Source organism: Accipiter gentilis, chromosome 8, assembly GCF_929443795.1.
Source record: "Accipiter gentilis chromosome 8, bAccGen1.1, whole genome shotgun sequence".
Lineage (NCBI taxonomy): Eukaryota > Metazoa > Chordata > Aves > Accipitriformes > Accipitridae > Astur > Astur gentilis.
In genome coordinates, this window is record NC_064887.1 from 42,118,234 (window position 1) to 42,137,965 (window position 19,732).

Sequence of the window (19,732 nt, forward strand, 5' to 3'; positions counted from 1 at the left end):
CCGAGCCGAGCCGAGCACTGCCCGCCACGAACCGTGGGCGACGCCTCGCGCCTCCCGCCCAGGCGCGTCGCGGGGTGGGGCGCATGCGCAGTGCGCGCGCGCCGCTGAATGGGCGACGCCCTGCCTGCCTCCCCCCCCCCCCCCCCTTCCACCCGGAAGTGGCGAGCAGGGGCCTGTGGCGGGGCGGCGGTGCTGGTCGCCAGCGCTTCACCCACCGGCTGAGGTAAACGGCGACGAAGCGCTACCCTGCGCCCCCAACGGGCGCCCGCTTTCCTTTCTGCCTTCCTTTTCTCTTCTTCTTTCTCTATGGGTGACCGAACTTTGTGGTGGTGGCGTCTCAGAGGGGACCGGGTCTCACCCGGACCCGTGACGGCGCTGACCCACCGAGTCCCGGGGCCGGTGCCGCGGGCGGGGGAGAGTTCCGTGTGTGGAGGAGGAGGGAGGTTGGTGGTCGTGGTGTCTGGTGGGCGGGAGCCTTGGGGCCTCGCCGCTTCCCTCGGGAGCCTGGGGACCGGGAGCCGTTCCTCGGGGACGCCCCCCGGGGCCGGCCGGGGCGGTGGGCGCTGGAGCGGTGCGCTGCTCGGGGCCGGGATGAGGGGTAGGCTGGAGCTGTGGGGTGTGCCTGGCTTCTGGGCGGCTGCGTGGGCTTGTAACGGACGGGATGGCAGATGGGTTGCTGCTGACTCGTTTTGCATCTGATGTGCCCGAAGAGCTGGACGTGCCCTAAGGGAAGGAACATGCCTCGCCGCCCGTCTGCACCTCCCGTCTCTCAGGCGATACGCAGGGGGGAAGATCTTGCCGTTGAGCAGTTAGCTTCCATCTCCTGCTTACTGATCTTACAGCCACGCAGCGTTCTGCTTTTTCACATGATGTCTCTAACTCTGGGTATGAACAGCCTGTAAACTTTTGTACAAGTATCTCAGCGTCTTTCAAAAAAATCGTTAAAACTCTCTGCGTTTGTTTCTTTGTTTTATTTTTGGGCAACTCTTGACAACATCAGGGCTGCTACTGTGTTGAGGCCATGCTTTATCATGGTGACCATCATTGCCTAATTGATATGTGCCTGTAGTTGTTTGTATTTTGGTAGTGCTGTGTCTTTTTGGTAAGGTTGGTTTTGCAATCCCTGGAAAGTAAAACTTTTGCAAGCTGGGAACATCTTTCTGTTACACATTTGTAGACTAAAAGTAGCAAGAGTACTATCCTGATTCATGACTATTGTGACCGTACAGTTGATAGAGGTATGTGTCATCCTAATGTAAGATGACTTCCCAGTATAATTTTTAGCCTTGTTTTCTATTACTCTGTAAGCATTTTGACAAAATTCTTACTCAGCTTTATTTGCAAGTTCTGTTTGTGAAAAGTGAGAAGTACTTTGGATACAAATGAGTTCAGTGTTCTTTGATTTTCCCTTCTGGAAATGGGTGACAGTGTAGCAAAGGGCTGGAGATGATCTCAGGCATCTGGCAAATGCAATTAGCCTTTCAAAGATGTCATCAGCATCCTCCCACATTACTCCTAGAGGTGGATTGGTATCGGTTTGTCTACCTAGCTGTTTGCAAATAAGAGTTTGTCATGGGTAATTAGAAGCTCTCTGATTTCAGGTCTGTTAGCTGGAATACATGACTGAAGTACTTGCCCTAAAGTAACAATGGGAGGTAACCCCGCATTCCAGTTTAGTATGTTGGTGTCACACCCCTCAAGTTTTAGCAAGTCTTTGGTGTCTTTAACTCGGAATCTTGTCAGGAACAAACCCATTTAATATAGGAGAAGCAATGTGGAGAACTTCTAATGCATATGTGTATTCATATTCATTTCAAGATTCATTGTGTCTAAAAAGAGTTAATCTTGATTATTTTTGTCTTTGAACTAACAACAGGATTCTTTACTTTCTCTATGTGTAAAGTCCAGTAACATTGTCTGTGCTTTTCAGGATGATGTATCTAAGGCCATTTCCTTAATCATTAGTGTTTACTTATTACCATAAAACTCAGGAGTTACTGCAGTAATGTGATGGAACTGTTTTTGTGGCACTGTACAATTTGGGTTGTTTGGAGTTTGGTTTTTGTGGGGGTTATTTTTGTTGCCCTGCTTGAACATTGTCTCAACAAAAAGCTTTTTCAGTAGTTGTATGTTGTAGTTTTTGCAGTGACAGGGCAGCTGTCTGTGCAAATGGATAGTCAAATCAAGAGGCGGGAAGACTCATAGGTTTGTGTTTTTCTGTGGAACCTAAAATGCTTACAGAATTGAATAATTTAGGAAGAGAAAATGCAGCTGATGAAAAATTCAAGAGGTTCACCTAGAAAGTAATGCTTTGTACAGACTGAGTTTTCTGACAAATAATGATTCAAATATTAGACCTCCTGAATAATCCTGTGTATGAATAACTGTTTGACTCATCTGCACGTAGTTCAATATTACTGAGGCTAAATATGGCCATTCCTTGGCTACATGGTCAAATACCATGTTTCGCATTTAAAAAAGAAAAATTCCTAAAAGATGCAACAGTATTAGCTATGTCAACAGTCAAGGAAAAGAGTGAAAAATTAAGATTCAACAAAAAGTTTGTGGTTCAGTACTTCTTTGTGTCTTTGAAGGCTGAAAATGTTTATTAATCACATTTCTAAGAAACAAGACCCACTTATTCTAATATCGAGGAGAAGTAAAGCCTGAGATGCTGATAAGGATTTTTTTTTTCCCCAGTAGATAGCTATTTTAATAGAAGATCTGCCCTCTGAAAGGACTAAGAGTGTCTTTATTTCAGAAAATGAAAATTTTGAGGTTTTGTCTCTAGTATATTGTCTTTTCTTGATGTATCAAGTGACTTGTGTGGCTTGCAGAGTTGCTTTTATCTAGGCTTTATTGTGTTTGTATCTGATTACAAAATGAAACTCAATGCAGATCCTAGAGAAATATGCTCTTTCTTTAAAGGCCAACAATGTTTAACAGTAAAAATGCTTTTAAAGGTATTTTTGACATGTGTATGTTCTGATGAACCATCCTTTTTTCTTTTTTTTTATTATAATTCACACAAAAGTTCAACCAAAAGTTTCTTAAGAAAATTTCTTATTGGTGTAAATGCAGCATTAGACCAGTTCAATTTTTACTTCCTTTGTTGACAGCTGTAATACTATTAAGGATAAAATTAAGAAAACTACAAAAGAAGGTAGAATAGTCTCCAAGGTTCTTTTGGCTTATGTTCTTTGCCTCTAACACTCAGTTGTTTTGCCTTTATTCCTTATTTTCTCAACAGGGCTGTGTTTTCATTTCCTCTGAATCATACTCAAGCATACATCTGTAACTCTGACATCACACTTTTTGTAAGGTAATAACAAGTTATAGACACTTAATGTCACTGTAAGCCTGATAAGGTATCCTTGTCTTGAGGTTAAATTGTGCATCTGAGTCACTGAGAGGAAGTAGAGGTCTGCATCTTAGGTGGTTTGAGGGCCACCTAAGAGACCGTGGAGATCCTAGATTGGTATCAGGGTCTCAAGGGCCGTAGGGAGAAGGTGACTGAGAAGGAACTGCCTGTAAACGAAGTAATTTCTTTTACTTTTTCCTGTATTACATTGCGTTACCTGTATTACATTGCAGTCCAGCTTCTCCTTTATCAGGCAGTCTGTGGCAGTAACTTCTCTGGTAGGGTTGATTATGAAGAGTAGTAACAAATGTGTTGTAAATTTGTATGCTCCATTCAGAACTACTTTTGGAGTAGAAAAAGCCAAGAGCTTTTAATTTAAGAAAACCAAGGGTCTAAAGTTGTTTAGTCCAGCAGAATTTTTTATGACCAAGAAAAATACTGAAGTGTTACTAGAATGCTAAGCAATCTTCAGGTAATCTACAAATATCTGGAATACTGGAAAAAAATTAAAATTAATTATGCTCAACTAACGGCAACCATAGGTCCTTATGACAGGAGGTAAGGCAGGGGTTGAGGCCCTTGCTTTACCTGTAATGCAAAGTTAATTGCAGAAACTTCAGGGTGTCTCTATAGCCTGTTATCTTGCTGGAAATTCCTTGCTTTGGAAATCAAGGATAAGTAATAGCTGAGTATTTTTGAAATTGCTAAATGTTTTCAATTTGATCAGACAGAAGGGTCTCTTTTGGGTATGGTCATTGACGATTCTGATATTCAAGAATATTAGAGGTTAACTACTTGTGATATGTTTCCACTTTTGTGTTGAAAGTTACCTGATGAACAATGGGAGAACCTTGAATCTTTTAGTTTGAGCAGCACTGGAAATGTACGTGAAAATGTGAAGAACTGGAATATAACAAAGTTCATCCCCAACAATTTTGCTGTAATGGTAGCTTTCCCTTTTTAGCTTCTCTATGATTCATTGACTAAATATGTGGCTTCAAATTATGGCCTTATTTAAACTAAACATATACCCTGCGCTGATTGGGGCAAAGTTCTCTTCTAGAATTTTACTACGTTATTAACTGGACAATGTTGGCTTTAATGCATATTAAAAAATTAATTGGCTTAATGGAGACTTGAAAACACTTAGAAAATACCATCAAAATCACTATATAGAATTGGAATTTTTTGTTTTCTATTTCTATTAACATTGTCTGAGCAAAAAGTAAAATTACAAATTGATGATCAATTGCATCGCTTACTGCATTTCTTCTACAAAGTATTGAAGTAGTTACCTGAAATGTTACCCTACTCAGTGATTTAAGTGGCAAGTATTATCAATCCTCCAGTGATGGATTAAATAGTACAGCCCCATGTTCACTTAGGTTATTGTTTGGTAAGCCCAGTGAGTTGTTTGGGTTTTTTTAATAAGCAAATGAAAGTACTAATTGCTAGCTAATATAAAAATAAATATGGCATTAGACTGTTGCCTTATAAACTTATGTTAGTGCTATTAACAAGTACGCTGTAGAACTTGCAAAGGATGACGTAAGGGAACAAAACGCTGAAGAGAGATTCTAGATTGGTTAGACTTGCTTCCATTTTTCTAGACCTGTTGGAATTATCCTTCTAGGATAGTTGAGTAAAGGTGGTCTGTAACTGGTATCTTACATTTAAATTTGTCTGGCACTATCCCAGATTTACTTCTCTTCAATCTCACTTGAAATAAGTATGACTAAATTGTGTATGTTATACTGGCACAATGAAACCACTGCCTCAAGGGTGCAAATTGTACATCACTATATCCTTTAATACGCTAATCCCATGCAGTGGTTGCCCCACTCATGCCCTCAAAATTAATACAGTGTAACATATTGAATAAAAGGTTAGAATGAAAAGCTTTGCATGTCTAACTGTTTTTGACTTTTTTGTCTTGCCCAGCTTGCCTAACTCTGTTTGCATCTGTAAAACAGGAGTGTAGTGAAAAATAACGCTTTGCTGTGTTTTGTAGAAGCTGATGACTGTACTTAGTAAATTTGAAGTGCTGCGAAGATGTATACTTGTGCTACAAAAGGCTTGTGAAAAGTAAAACAGGAAGGAGTCTGAATGTGAAGTCTAAAATTAGTTGATGTGCACCTAGTGCCAGCTTCTGCCTCCCACTTATTAAATTCTCTAACACACAGTGTTGTTTTTTTCCCATGCATTAGAATGGAACTTCTTATAAGGAAGCATGTTGAAAGACATTGAGGTAACTTCGCAGAATTTTCAGCTACAGGAAGAACTCAACAGTGGTGGTTAGGCTGCTGTTTTCCCAAGTATGCTGTTTTGCATGCTGACCAATACAGTTTCGTTATTACCTTCTACTCTTGTATTTCTCCTTTTTCTTCCAGTATTCTCTGCACCTGAATTCAGGCTTGTGCTTCCTTGATGAGCCAAATTCCATGGAATAAATATTTCAATAGCTCAAAAAAATTCTAAATAATTAGAGATCATAAAATTAGAAGGAATCATTGTAATTGTCTGCTTAGACCATGATGTAAATGAAAGGGTAGTACCTAATTAACTTTTCTAATTAAGAGGCACATCTGTAACTGGGGACTGGCTGATTTTCTAAAAAGAACTTTAGCAATCAGGCCTCATAGTTAGTGTCAGTTAAGTTTTTGCAGTGTAGGGTACTCTTCTGGTGACAGTTATGTCTTATGTTAGCCTGAGTTTGTCTAGCTTTGAATTCCAGCCACTGGCTGAATTTCCAGCTTTGTCCTCCAAACTGGTGATTGTTACCAAACTATAGTTCTCCATGCAAGGAGTTAAACTGATATCAGTCTTCTTTGTGTATTTCTCATAGACAAAGCTTCTAGAGTATTTTGCTGTAAGAGGGTATTTTCTAACAGATTTTGTTGTTGTTGCTGTTCTTAGCTTCTTAATTGAATTTCGGATATATTCTAGATGCAGTATTGGTCATGTACCTTCTCAGTACAAGGGTAATACGGTGTAACTAAATATTCGTTTGATGTTTATCTGGGGATTACATTCACTGTCCTGCTTGTGGTGTTATATTAGAATACCATGTTTAAATGATTACTTGCTAAGGTTTTCAAGCCTATTTCAGGATAGCTCCCATTCTGTCCCTCTGGTACGGATTGTTTCTTGGATAAATTTGAAGTTATCTATCTATAAACTGAGCTGAAATTTGTTTAGCGTTTGTTTTCTTGCTCCTGTGCTACTGAACTATATATAATCGATCTAGCTTTTTGATTACTTACTGCCTTCTCAATCTATCTATGATACATTCTTTATAAGTAACTCTCTTCTTTCTTTTAGAACCATCATGAAAATGTTTACTTTGATGCCAGGAATCCAACTTCACTAGAATCTAATCCTCCAGTTGCTTGATGATACCCTGTCCTTAGTTGAATACTGGGACTCATTAGGTAACCAACTTGTAATCTGTTCAGTGTATGCTCTTTTGCTTTTATGTTCTAATTTGTGGCTTGAAATATTGCTTAGTATGAAGTCAGAGGTCTGTCTTTTAGAGCAGTATTATCATCAAATAAATTTGATACCCTTTCTAAGAATATCACAAGTAGTTGGAGACCAGCAGGTTTTCCTCAAACTTCTGTTTGTAATGACTAGATATTCTCATTCTGATTTTTGGATAGCAGAATTTAAGCATCATTTTATTTCTTCTGGGACTCATGTAGTGCATTATCAGGTAAATAAACCATAGGTGACAAAAGCAGAATTGCTTAAAAGGAATTAACAGTAATTGGGTGTTACTCTTCTGTAAGTGACTTTTAGAATTTTAATTTTTTTTTCTTAAAGCCTCATAATCAGTAGTAAATGATTCAAAGTAGCATATCTGTTTTAAGTTGTTGAGTGAAAGAGCAGTCTTAAAGCTCAATGCTGTTGAAAACAAGTAAGTAGTGTCTCGATTTCATATCTGGTTAAAATGGGGCAGTGTTATGCTGACTGTCTTTCTGTTTACTGCTGACGTGACTGTGCATTGAAATCATATTTCAGCAAGTTCTTTCTACTGTGCATTATCTTCCAAATCATTCCTATAGAGTGATGGAAGCCTGCTTGAACTTCCATCAAGTTGTATGACTGCATAATTTAGAAATCTGTATATGGCATAAATACATTAAGGTCGATGTCTGCACGTTGCTTTGTCAGAAATCTGTCGTCTTCAGGATGAGAGGTCTTTGTCTTTCTCTTTCTAGTTTTTCAGTTGTATGCACCTGAGCAGACACTACCAGCTATCACATTGCTGCTTCCTGTAATTGGCCTGGGTTTTTCACCGGTAGAGAAGAGGCCATCTGTGTTCCGGTTTCCTCTTTGGAAAGTGTGATATGGGAGTCTTGAGCAATGTATCAGATATATCTTGGTAGCTGACGTGAGATCAGGTTAGGAAATTTATATTAGTAAAGTTGGAGGTCAGCACCAAGGTTCAGCTCTTCTGTGTGGGCAAAAAGTTGGTGCCACATTTCTTAGGGTGCTGTTTTGGCAAAAGTGCTTACTGAGGGGACTTCCTCTATCGTACCAGACTGTGTGTCTGAAACTAATTGCTGGGGGGGGGGGGGGAAAGGAAGTCTGCACAAGACTCTGTCCCTTGAACTGGCTGGCTGACTTGAGAGGAAAATGGTCGCTGTTCTTTTTTTCTGTCTGTGCTCTAGATTCATCTTCCCCATGAGCAGCAGTCTACTGTAGATATGTTAAGGTGTTTGAGCTTCTGTACATTAAGAATGCTTTACACTTGCATAATTACTTCAAAGGTACTTCAGACTTCTTAGCTACTGGTCAGTGATAATCACAGGAAATGGAGAGGGGACTTTGAGCTCACTGGTCCATCCTTCTCTATGACAAGTTCTTGCAATAAGCTTTCCTTAATGAATGAAGAATGACATTTAACGGGGCAAAAAACCCCCCATTTTCGGAGGGATCATACAGCTTGATGAGAGATGTGCTGTGGTTTGTCTTGCTGTCTGTGACTTGCTCAGCCTTCCTTTTGATGAGTAGCCACTAAGAATTATCCAGCTTGCATAACAATGTCTTCTGTAAGCTTACTATTCAGAGTTCCCTTAAAACACAGTTCTCTGCTCTGAGGCTGTTGATGAGGCAGAACTATGTCATATGTTTCTGTGAAGTGATTCATTACTTGCAGTGGAAGTGGCAGCTAAATGCTTCCAACTCTACTGATTTTAATTTGAAATGATTGCTCTCTGTGGTCTTATGCAAGTTCCTGTGCAGTTGTTTAGTGGCAAAAAGCAACTTCATTGGCATTTTTCTGCCTTTTTTTTCCTCATATGTATATTCAGCATGTAAGTGTATAATTAGAACACTTTGTTCTTGAAACAAAAATTGAATTGATATTCTGGGTATGAAGTATTACAGACTGTTAAAACAAAGGGGGTACTTCATTGTCCTTCTCCTTTTACTACCCATTGATAAGCTAGTAAACTGTTAAACTAAAGCAACGTAAGCAAGCTTAGTCCTGGGAATCTGGGTGTACTGAATTGCAGTTGAGAAAAAAATCACCAGCAAAGGCACAGAATGTTACTAAGTCTAGAGACTTTTAGACTTGGCAGTAAGGAGGAGGTTGATTTCCGTGAGTTTGATCTTCAATTGAAGTTAGACTGCTGGCCTGCATCAGGGATGAAAGGAGGAAAAAGCAATCAGAATCAATGATTTTTGGAGACTTATGCATGAGATTCCTGAAACCCAGTGAGGAAATAGTTGATGTGATAGGTATAAAGGCTTGTGAATGTGTGGGTTATTTGGTATCTTGTTAGCTTAACTGAAATGTAGTTGCAATAAGACTAATTTTACTTTGTTGCCTAAAATGGAAGATAAAAAGCACGTTTAAACCTTTCTGTAGCAAGGATGTGGTTCACTCAAGTGAAATTAGCAGTCTCTTGTCTGGGTAAATTATGCGTGTTCAAGAAATAACTACAGTGTGCAGGGTTAGAAGGAGTTGACAGCAGTATTTGTGCTGGTCAGCTATAGGCACTGTTTCCTCATGTTGAGTGGCGGTAAATACTGTACCTGTCTTGTACCTTTTGTGAAAAGACGTCAGTTGGGGGAAACAAAACAAAAAAAAAAAGCGTGGATCTCTGTCAGAACTGTCTTTCTCCTTGCAGCTGTGCACTGGTCCTTCTGCCATAGTTCATGGCTGCTCTAAACTGTCACTGCTGATTTAAGAAGTGATCAGACCCTTTTTCTACCTCAAGCTGTTTGTGTAGCTTTAAGGGAGGGTTTATGTGGGAGGATGAAAAAATGTTTGTGTAGCCATACAGTGAACCAGGTCAGGGAAATTATCTGGGTTAAAACTAACCTGGGGAAATCGGGGAGTTTTAATTTGAGCATTTATCCCAGTTCAGTTTGCTCTGTGGCTGTATGAATGCTTGTGCTGCCATAACAGGGAGGAAGGGTTGGCATGGGAATAGAAGAAAAAGTGAAAAGAGGATAGATATTGTGGCAGCTATCCACTCCGTGGGATAGGCTAAACAGACTGAAATAATATCACTGAGGTGCATAAATAGTGCATTTGTTCTTTAATAATTTGACTATTTAATAGCTTTATTTTCATCCTCCAGAAAATAATACCTTGCCCTAATACCTCTTGTACACATTTTTTTAACACCTGACTTTTTTCTTCTTTTCTTCTTCTCCCTTTTATTTTTATTTATTTTTTTTTTTAGACGATGGGCACTGCATATTAAGCAGGGGTGGAAGACTGAAGCCCATTTGGGGACAGAATGAGTTTTAAAGATGCTGACAGTGCAGTTTGCCAGGCAAAGGAAGCCTATAATCTTCATATTTACCCCCAACTCTCAACAGAAAGTGCTCCCTGCTGCAAAGTGACAGCAACCAAGGACAGCACGTCTTCAGATGTCATCAAGGATGTGATTAATACCTTAAACCTGGATGTCTCAAAACATTATGTGCTCGTGGAAGTGAAAGAATCAGGTGGCGAAGAATGGGTACTTGATATAAATGATTCTCCTGTTCATAGGGTTTTACTTTGGCCTCGTCGTGCTCAGGATGAGCATCCGCAGAAGGATGGGTACTACTTTCTTTTGCAAGAAAGGAACACTGATGGGACCATCAAATATGTCCAGATGCAGTTGCTTTCCAAGGAGACAGATGCTCGGCGCTTGGTTGAAAGGGGTTTTCTTCCATGGCACCAGGAGGACTTTGATGACTTGTGCAATCTCCCCAGCTTAACGGAGACAACAATCCTAGAGAATCTCAAATGCCGCTTTCTAAAACACAAAATTTATACTTACGCAGGAAGTATTCTGATTGCAATTAACCCCTTCAAGTTCCTGCCCATTTATAATCCTAAATATGTCAAGATGTATGAGAATCATCAACTTGGGAAGTTGGAGCCTCATATTTTTGCCATTGCTGATGTGGCTTATCACACAATGCTTAAAAAACATGTTAATCAGTGCATAGTTATATCAGGTGAAAGTGGGTCTGGGAAAACTCAAAGCACAAACTTCTTAATTCACTGCCTCACAGCACTGAGCCAGAAAGGGTACGCAAGCGGTGTGGAAAGAACTATTCTAGGAGCTGGACCAGTTCTGGAGGTAAATTTATGCTAAAATTGCCTTCTGTGAAAATTGTTTCTTGAAAACTTCAAATAACTGCTGTTGAATTCTATTTTTGAGTCACCTACTCAGTTTAGGCTTTAAATATCACTAGGTTGTACTGGTGTTTGGCTTTGTTGCTTGACTGCTTCTAATTGATTTTCCTTAATTCATCCTTCCATTCAGTTGACTTCCTGTTGCTTTTAAGTTATCTCTGACTTAACTTTCCACCACTAAACACTAATATTCTGGGACAGAGGTTACCTGTCTTTTGCATCTTAAAGTTTTGATGACATTTGAATCAAATTGTAAGTAAATGTTTTCCTAAAAAGATTGTTCCACTGAAAGATTAACTGCTTGGTGCAATTGTACCTTTGTGTGTAAGCATGTCCTGCAGCATTTTTATGAACTCACTTTTTGAGGGAGTTATTTCCTTTCTACAATTGTTTGTTTTGAAGAGAGCAACATTGTTGGTTGGGGAGAAAGTGTGAGTTGGTTTTGGCTTTTAATTACTACAGCATTTCCAACAGAAAGCAAAACTAAACATGTGAGGAGGGGGTATACTTGCCTTGCGCTGGGTAACAGCAGGACAAACTTAAACTGATCTTTTAGACTTCAACCTCTCCTTTTTATTCTCTCATCTGAAAGGAAAAACTGAAAGCTTGGATGGATTTAATGGTCACCCATAATCTTCAACAGAAGGGAGATTGAACAGTGCCATTGTAATTTTTAGGTTTAAATATTCTCAAATATAACAACCCTTTCATTAAAAAAAAAATTAAGCTTTTTTTTTTAATCTTTTAGATAAAATGTAAAAAAGCAATGAAGTTAAACTTTAAAATGTGATACATTTATAAATGTGATTTGAAAGCTTTTCTGTAACAAATGAGGAATATAGGCAAGTTCTTTTTTGCTTTGCTTTCTGCTGCTTGAAAGAAGAAGTAAAATTGTTTGAGGTTTGTTGGTTGCTGGAGTTCAAGTATGCAGTTCTAAACAGAAAACAGGAAGGGGTCACTGTGGAAAGCACTGTTTGATCAGCTGATCTTTCTGCCTTTGATAAAATTAACTGTTTCAGATCCTCATCTACCAGACATGATACAGCTGCTTCAAACCAGGTAGAGGTGTGAAATCTTGTGTTGTGGTTTGTCCATTGAATGAGAAGTACACGTAGCCCTAGATTCAAAATTAAAATTGTTAATTTTGCTGGAGTCACAGGTAAATGTTGTGTATGTCTGGGAATGTTAATGAAGAGACATTTGTGATTTTCTACAGTAAGATTGGTTGTCATAAGTACTGCAACTTCTTCAGACTTCCACTGAGCATTTAGCAATGCATTTCACAAGAAAATAGTCTTGCTAACTAGCAGTATGATGACTGATTGAAAGTTTAGTTTGCAAACTTGCCAAATGGATTCTAACATGGCTGTTGGAGTACATATTGCCTAAAACGTGAGGCTCTTCTGAAATTCTCAGAGAAACTTCTCATTCTACTTCTTTGAGGGTGTTTGGCAGTCGCAAATTGATTCAGTGTAAACCTGTCCTCCCAAGTATTGCAAAAGATAAAAACATTTATGACAACTAAATATAAAAAATGCAGGAACATCTGAATCCTAAAATGTCTTTCAGAATTGAATATTTGTTTTTGTATTAAAAGTATTATTCATTGACTTGAAATTATGGAGAAAGAAACCTTTTTGAAACTTGCAGAGGCTAAGATTTCTCCAGGCTGAAATAAGTCACTGGGGTACCTGTGATTTTGGCACAACTCTATTTAAGGTAATAATGTGAATATACTTCTCTGTTCACATAACTTCAGTGCACATCAAAAAGTGATGCTATGGTAGGTTTAGAACATAGGGAAGTAGAATCAAGCTGTCCTACTTTGGATACAACAGAGTGGATACAGCTGACAGTGAAGCTTCCATGTTTCCCAATATGGATGGTCTTGTGCAATTCCAGTCACTAAACATAATTTTAAAAAAAACAAGTCAAAGCTTGGTCTGGGGGAAGAACGCACAGAAAGCTTACTTTGCTTTGTGGAAGTTAAACTGATGACAAACTCCTCTGTTAGAGTTGGTCACTTCTAAATCCAACTATGGTGACTCATTCGGGTTTTTACTTAAGGGAACTAAAGTGGTACAAGGGAATTTTTCTTAAATGGATTTTCAGGGGATTTTTTCGTATGAACGGTTTTGTAGTGTGCCTAAACTATTTGAGAATGTTCTGCTTAATTTTGAAGTTTTATTTTGAGTCCTCATGAAAGATTAAAATGTACTCTTGACTGGAGTCTGTTTTGCTGACTTTTTTTGATGTAAAAGTTGGTTGCATTTTGGTTCAGAACTTCCCCTTTTTAGTGACCTCTTAATTTCCTGACACCTAAGTAAAATGTGTCTGTTTATAGGCTGACCTTTTGTAAAAGTTCAAGGATTTAAAGCAAACATTTCTAGCACAGAGACGTGAGCACTATTAGTGTGTTATGGAGGTGGATTTATAATTTTATCATCACATACTTAGTGAACTTGGGAACATACTTCTCACCCAATAGTGTTCCTGTGTTGGCTAACTAATCTCTGTTCAAATCTGTAAGTAATTTGAAGATAAACTATTGTTAATATTTTGGCTCCTTGTTCACAATTTCTAGATGTGGAAAAATGGAGTTACAGCTATACTGTGAAACCTTCTCAAACATCTGAGAAATGAAATACATAAGACTGAGACAATGTAGTTAAAAATTAAATGTAGTACTAGCACAATTGCTGTCACATGTGCTAGTGAAAGGAAAGCTGGTCATGGGTTAGTCTTTGATCCTCAGTGCTTCTTGCTCAAACTCTGCAATAGAGTCTGAGCTGTTTATAAGATTCCTTGCCAGGGATCTAATAAGCAGAGGTAACTTGTGCTACTTCTGATTACATTTGGCACTGCTTGCAGCTTTCTAGAGAAAAAGGATCTGAACGGCTGGCTGCTTCCAGGGCACTTCATGATGCTTCAGCACAGCCTAAAGCTGTGTATTGTGCTAGTTTTTAACAGTTCATGAGACATACAGTTACTTTAGCTGTATAGGAATTGCTCTCAGATTTATTTTATTTTTTTAAATTGTTTCTCCAGGCTAACGTAGATCATCTCTAGTGAAGAGCAGTTTCTTTAAAACTGGTAGGAAGATAAAGATAGGCTCTGTTTTAAGATACTCCTGACTTTTTCATTCTCTTCTAAATTTAGTGATTTAAGTATAGTTCCCTGACTTGGAGTTTTGCCTTCTTGTATTGACTGTTAAGTTTAGTTTACTTAAGGTTGAAGTCCTAAGAAGGAATTTACATTTGGGAACTATTATTTGGGTCAAATTGGGAATAATGAATGAAACCTTTGTTTATTTTAGTCTCGAACAAGAGAATTAAACCTTTCCATACACACTTAAGAAGCTTCCAAGAAATTTGTGCTTTCCTTTCATCAGGGAAAAATGTCTTAATATGCATGTTTCAGTTATAAAATGCATGGTGTGCAATCAAAGACTCTGAAATTGTTTTGGAGACCTAAAGTTAGCTTATCAGATTCTTCAAGCCAATTAATTTAGTGAAGGGGCAGAAAATTCAAGCGAGGGGATGGGAGCATGTGGCAAGGGACATGTAGGAGGGAATTGGAGCTTCCTCTTCTGGCAGCAAAGCTCCTGTTGGCCTGCTGTCTGTTGTTAAATTGTAACCCTTAGTATCCTGAGTTTATTACAGAAGTTACTTGCTTAGTGTGCTGAAAGTTCATTTCCCCCTGAAATGGAAGCTGAGGAGAGGCGGGACAGATGGAAATACTGGGGGTGTCATAACTTTTTTGTGATTATTTTGAAAAGCATTGCTTATTTCCATTTGGATAAGTTGTTGAAGGTTTCTTAATGGCACTGCACCATTCTTTGAAAAGAATTAAGGCCCAAATAAAATGCAAAGTCCAACAGGAAGCATTCATTAAGTGGTCTTCTAAAAAAGGCAGTTGTAAATATGAATGAATTAATATTGACAGCACAATCAGGTGGGTGGGGGATGAGATTTTCTAGAACTCAGGATATTAAGAAGCTTGTTAAATTTCATTGTAGAAAGTAAACTTTTGTGCTTTACCATTTTATGGAAGACAGAGTAAAGCAATTTGCCATCAGCTCTGTTTTCTTTATTACAGTCCCATTGTGCTTGTGGTTTTGGTATAAGAAGGACTTAAGCTGAGTGGTGCTTCAACTCTGGTTTTCATTTGTATTTGCCATAAAAGTCTGCATATATATTTAGTGGGTGTAGTCTGTTCTATTTAAGGGAAAGTAGTTGTTTTGGGGCTATTATCTGCATGTGTTTGTTTTAAGAATCATAATCAGAGGAGAAATGGAACTTCCTTTTTCCATTTGGTTGGATGTTACTACGGTTTTTTTGGTGGAAATGCATTGTTGCATACTTTTCCCTGCTGCACAGGTCTCTTGGGGGAAAATCACCTTGTCCTTTATGCAGTCTTATCATGTGGATTGCTTAGACTTTTCCAGGAATCATACAGCATGCAGAGTTGCAAAATTACCCTGAACACTGCAACTTCTGTGTTAATGAGAGGATATTTTGCAGCATGTTTGTGAAGACCACTACTAAACCAAGTTCAGTTCTGAAGCAGTCATTTCCTTTTCCAGGGTGTGTAACTAGAGTCTTCAGTGTCATTTGGCACATTAAGATTGGTCTGTGCAATGGTGGTTCTGCCATGGATTAGAGTGGTTTACTTAGAAACTCTGATAGCTTTTCCAGATTTTTGCAGTTCTTACGAAAGAATTAAATGAGATTTTTAGCTGTGTTCCTGAGGTAGATGATAGGACATGTGTGTGGTTTGGGATTTTCTTTTTACAGCAAATAAAAGGAGAATTTGGCATTTTTCCAAATACTTTTAAAGCTGTCACGATTGTAGGAGTTTTGAGTAGCCAACTCCAGTTTATGACTCTTGCATTTCAAGGTAAGAGGATGGGTTGGATGACTTCCTGACTCCCAGAATAGGCTATCCTGACTCTGATTCCTGCAGGCCTTGGTCTGCTATTTTTGACTCACTCTCTTTTTATATAGCTGGTGTTCTGCATTGAAAAGATTTAGTTTTAGGTTTTCATTTTTATCTGTCGTCTCATGGACTCACAAGGGAAAACAGTAAACGGGCTTGGTTATAGAAATTATTCTTTCTCTTTAGGTAAAATAGTGTCTTGTCCGCTCACATCTTTTGAATTTATTTTGTGAAGGCATAGATGGCTCTCTGTAAAGGCAAACCAGGGAGATAATTTTAGTTGAATTTGAGCTATGTATAGAGTACCTGGCTAGAATTATCTGTGAAAGATGCTTTCCGTGCAGAGCAAAGGCTATGTAAGTAAGTTAAAGATATCTAAGTGCTAAATACCAAAATATTTAACACTTCAAATTTTTGTACCTTTCTGATTTTAGACAGGAATGTCACTTCTTACATAGTTAACTCATCAAAGTACATTGAAGAACATGGTAGCAGTGATTAGAATTTAAAGTTAAATGTTACCAAAAAAAAATTCCCACCCAAAATGTTAAGTGACTTGGAATGTTCTTTAAAAAGTTGTAGATGTTAAAGGCTCTTATGAGAAAACCATTCAGTACATGAAAACTTTCCTAAAAACTGATAATATTAGATCAGCTTTTAAGAATTTGCTGTGTGCTTCGACTAAATACCAGACGCATGAGATCATAAGAGCCTTTAGTTTTAAACTGTATTCATTCTTCACATGAGTAATCACTAAGAAAAGTTTTTCAGGAAGCCTGGGTTATGGGATTTCTTAACTCTATAATGCCAAAATATTTATTATTAAAAAATAATGTGGCAAATTTAGCTCCACTCTGTTTTGATTTCTTGAATATAAGTAGTAAACTGATAGTTAACTGGTGGCTTAAGTTAGAAAACTTTCTAAAAAGAAGTTTTTCCAGAATCAATTTGCAAGTTCACAATTCTGCAGCCTGGCAAAGTTTACTAGAACAGATTTCTTAATATGCTAAATAGGAAGCTGGATGGTGTTCTTCAGAGAGCCACAGCTGAGCCACTGTTGGTGGGAGAGGAATAGGTTTTTTGATTTACAGAGCAGAAAATTTGCTATGTGGATGTTACTGGACTTCCACTTTTGGTTTGGTGGTGTTTGGTAACTGTAAGGAGCTGACCTGGATTTTATGCACACATTAATATGCATATGTATGCAAAATGGGCTAAAAAAAGTCTGGACGATAACTTGTTAGGTAGTAGCTACAAAAAGATATTGATGACTGTGGTCAATGCTTGCTTTGAAAAATCTGAGTGGGGATGCTGTTTGGATTATAGTACATGTAGCATGGTCTCTAGAAATTAGAAGGCTATACTCAGCCTCAGTCATCTATAAGCACTGCTGGACACAAATATTCTCTCTTTAGAAACCCGTTGACTTTTCTGAAGTTACAGCAGAATCACCCTGGGGGGGTTTCACCATGCACAGGAAGAGCACCTTTAGCTTATTCCTCTAGGTCAGAGAGAACAGTTGTCTGAAGAATTATGGACATTCTCCTAGTTCATAAGAAGTTTCTCAGATTCTCTGAACACTAGGCAGCTGGCAGTAGAAATCTACTTGCAAGAGAGCTTTGAGAACCTGTTTTGGAAATAGTGATCCAGGTGTCACACTGCAGTGCAGCTGCAACCCTTAAGGTAGCTTGGAAAAAAAAAAAGAAAAAAAAAAGAGAGAAGGGAAGAGTTTCAATGTACAGACAATATGACTGTCATGAAAACAGTATTCCCCTACAATATACACAATAATTGGGCAGTTTTATGTATAAACAGTTTAGTTGTGTCATGTACAGTATGCACATGTCCATCATTCTCCGGATGTGTGTGTGTGGAGGAAGAGGGTGGCGTTTTTGTGAAATCATTCCACGAATGTTCTATATTAGGGGAGGCGGATTTCCTAATGGAGGCCTTAATTGCTTGGAGCTTTAAGAGGAAGTATCTGTGGCAGGAATTGCTGGTGATAGTCTACACCGAGCAGTGTATTTTTCCAAACAATTGCATTTTACACAGGGTTTCATCTCTGCCAGATTGCCTCCTGCATGTTAGAAGGGTGACAAGTTTCTCTTAACCTAAGAACACATAGTTAAGGGTCGATAAACTTAAGGACATTCCTTAAGTAGAGTTCCTAATTCTACTGGACTTTTAGGTATAATAAGTTATCTTTATAGTTCTTAAGTGTGGCTCATGGAGAGGATATTTTGTATTATGTGTGTGCTAGCAGCTATCAGAGGGCTCATGATACAGGCAAAGTATTAAAGATGCACAATTAGGATTTGTGCCATACCTGTTGTTTCCCCTTTCCTAACACCTCGTAATGAAACTACATTTTTTGGCGTTGCATAGTGGAGTTAGCTGGCCAAGGAGTATGACGTGGTTCTGTAAACCAAAGTTTTTCTGTTTGTCTTTTTCCTGCTTCTTGAGTACACAACTTGGAAAATTCAGGGACTAACTTTTATAAATGAGATCTTAACGTTCTGTTCTCACTGAAAGAAAAATTGTGTTTATTGTGAAGTTTTTGAGTGGGAGCAATATATTAGGGAATAGGACATAGTTTGTGGCTTTTCTATGGGAGAGGCAATTTTGTGGTAATTGTGTTTTCTTCTTCCTACTGAATATCCTCTCTAAGGTCAGAATTGTTAGTGATTGAGGCTGATATGTGCACTCTAGTTGTGATTACCTTTCCTGTACTCTTAGAAATATCTAAATGTATTATTCCCCTCCCTCAGTTCCTCAAATATTACTGCATGGGGCAAATAATAGATGGATATAGATGTGTGAGGAACAATGGAAGCTGCCTAAGCTGCCCTTTTGGTATCTGTATGCTGCCATTTCCATACTATTTTGAGTTTATACTGCAGGCTAACAGGAGGCTGAACAATGAACAGAAGAATTTGAAAACCTATGTGTTGGTATATTTTGTTTAATTGCAAATTAACTCATTTTGCTTTGTTACAGGCATTTGGAAATGCAAAAACAGCACATAACAATAACTCCAGTCGTTTTGGAAAGTTTATTCAAGTCAACTATTTAGAGAATGGTATTGTCCGAGGGTAAGTACAGTATGAGGTTCTTCTGGGGTTGATCTCTGTGCTTTTAGGAATTGGTGAAGACTCTGCTGTATATAAAATGCTGCCTTATTGAGGCTTTTCTCATGTGAGAATAGCTTGCTGCTGTGGAGTTTACAAGACTCTCTTAACTGAAGCTTTGTAGAATAATCAGGAGATGCATAATATACTTACCTTGCTGTACAACCACACCAGGTTAAGAATTTGACTGCTGCTGTATCTTTACCTTCATGCTAAATGAAGGCTTTTTTCATAATGCTCATCGTTCTCTCCATTTTGCAATTAAAAACAGAAGATCTGAATTTTTAAGAGGAGAGTTGGAGAGAAGTGAAATAGATTTGGGGAAGCCATTTTAAAGAAGCAATTTAAACACCAGTTATAAAGACGACTGTAAAATTATGATTTTACTTGACTTAATTGAAATTGTGTGCTTCTATCCAAAGGTCAAACATGAAATATTCTATAAATACATTTATTTTTTATATATACAATAGTCACAGATGAGTCTTAGGATTCTATTACTATTTTTCACCCTGTAGTAGATGCTATAATGTCATATTCCTGTAGTTCCTCAATTTTAATAAAAAATTATGCTTTGCTCTTCTTTAGTAGTGGGCACTTTCACGTCAAATGAAGAATTTTGTCAGAAAAATTTCTGTGATATTAGTAATTTGTGTG

At 38.3% G+C, this 19,732-nt stretch overlaps 1 protein-coding gene across 11 annotated transcripts in view; it reads left to right on the plus strand.

Annotated features, from left to right (window-relative positions):
* Positions 1-164: 164 nt before the first annotated feature.
* Positions 165-19,732, plus strand: part of MYO9B (myosin IXB) — a 45,287-nt gene continuing 25,719 nt past the window's right edge. For 9 of the 11 annotated variants that reach the window (XM_049809356.1, XM_049809359.1, XM_049809360.1 and 6 more), the window contains exons 1-3: positions 165-223; positions 10,060-10,953; positions 18,945-19,039. In XM_049809356.1, the coding sequence (XP_049665313.1) occupies positions 10,117-10,953; positions 18,945-19,039 (932 nt within the window). In that variant the 5' untranslated portion in view covers positions 165-223; positions 10,060-10,116. Of the gene's footprint in view, positions 224-710; positions 886-6,682; positions 6,793-10,059; positions 10,954-18,944; positions 19,040-19,732 lie in introns of all 11 variants that reach the window. The other 2 variants (XM_049809358.1, XM_049809357.1) reach the window with 2 other exon arrangements.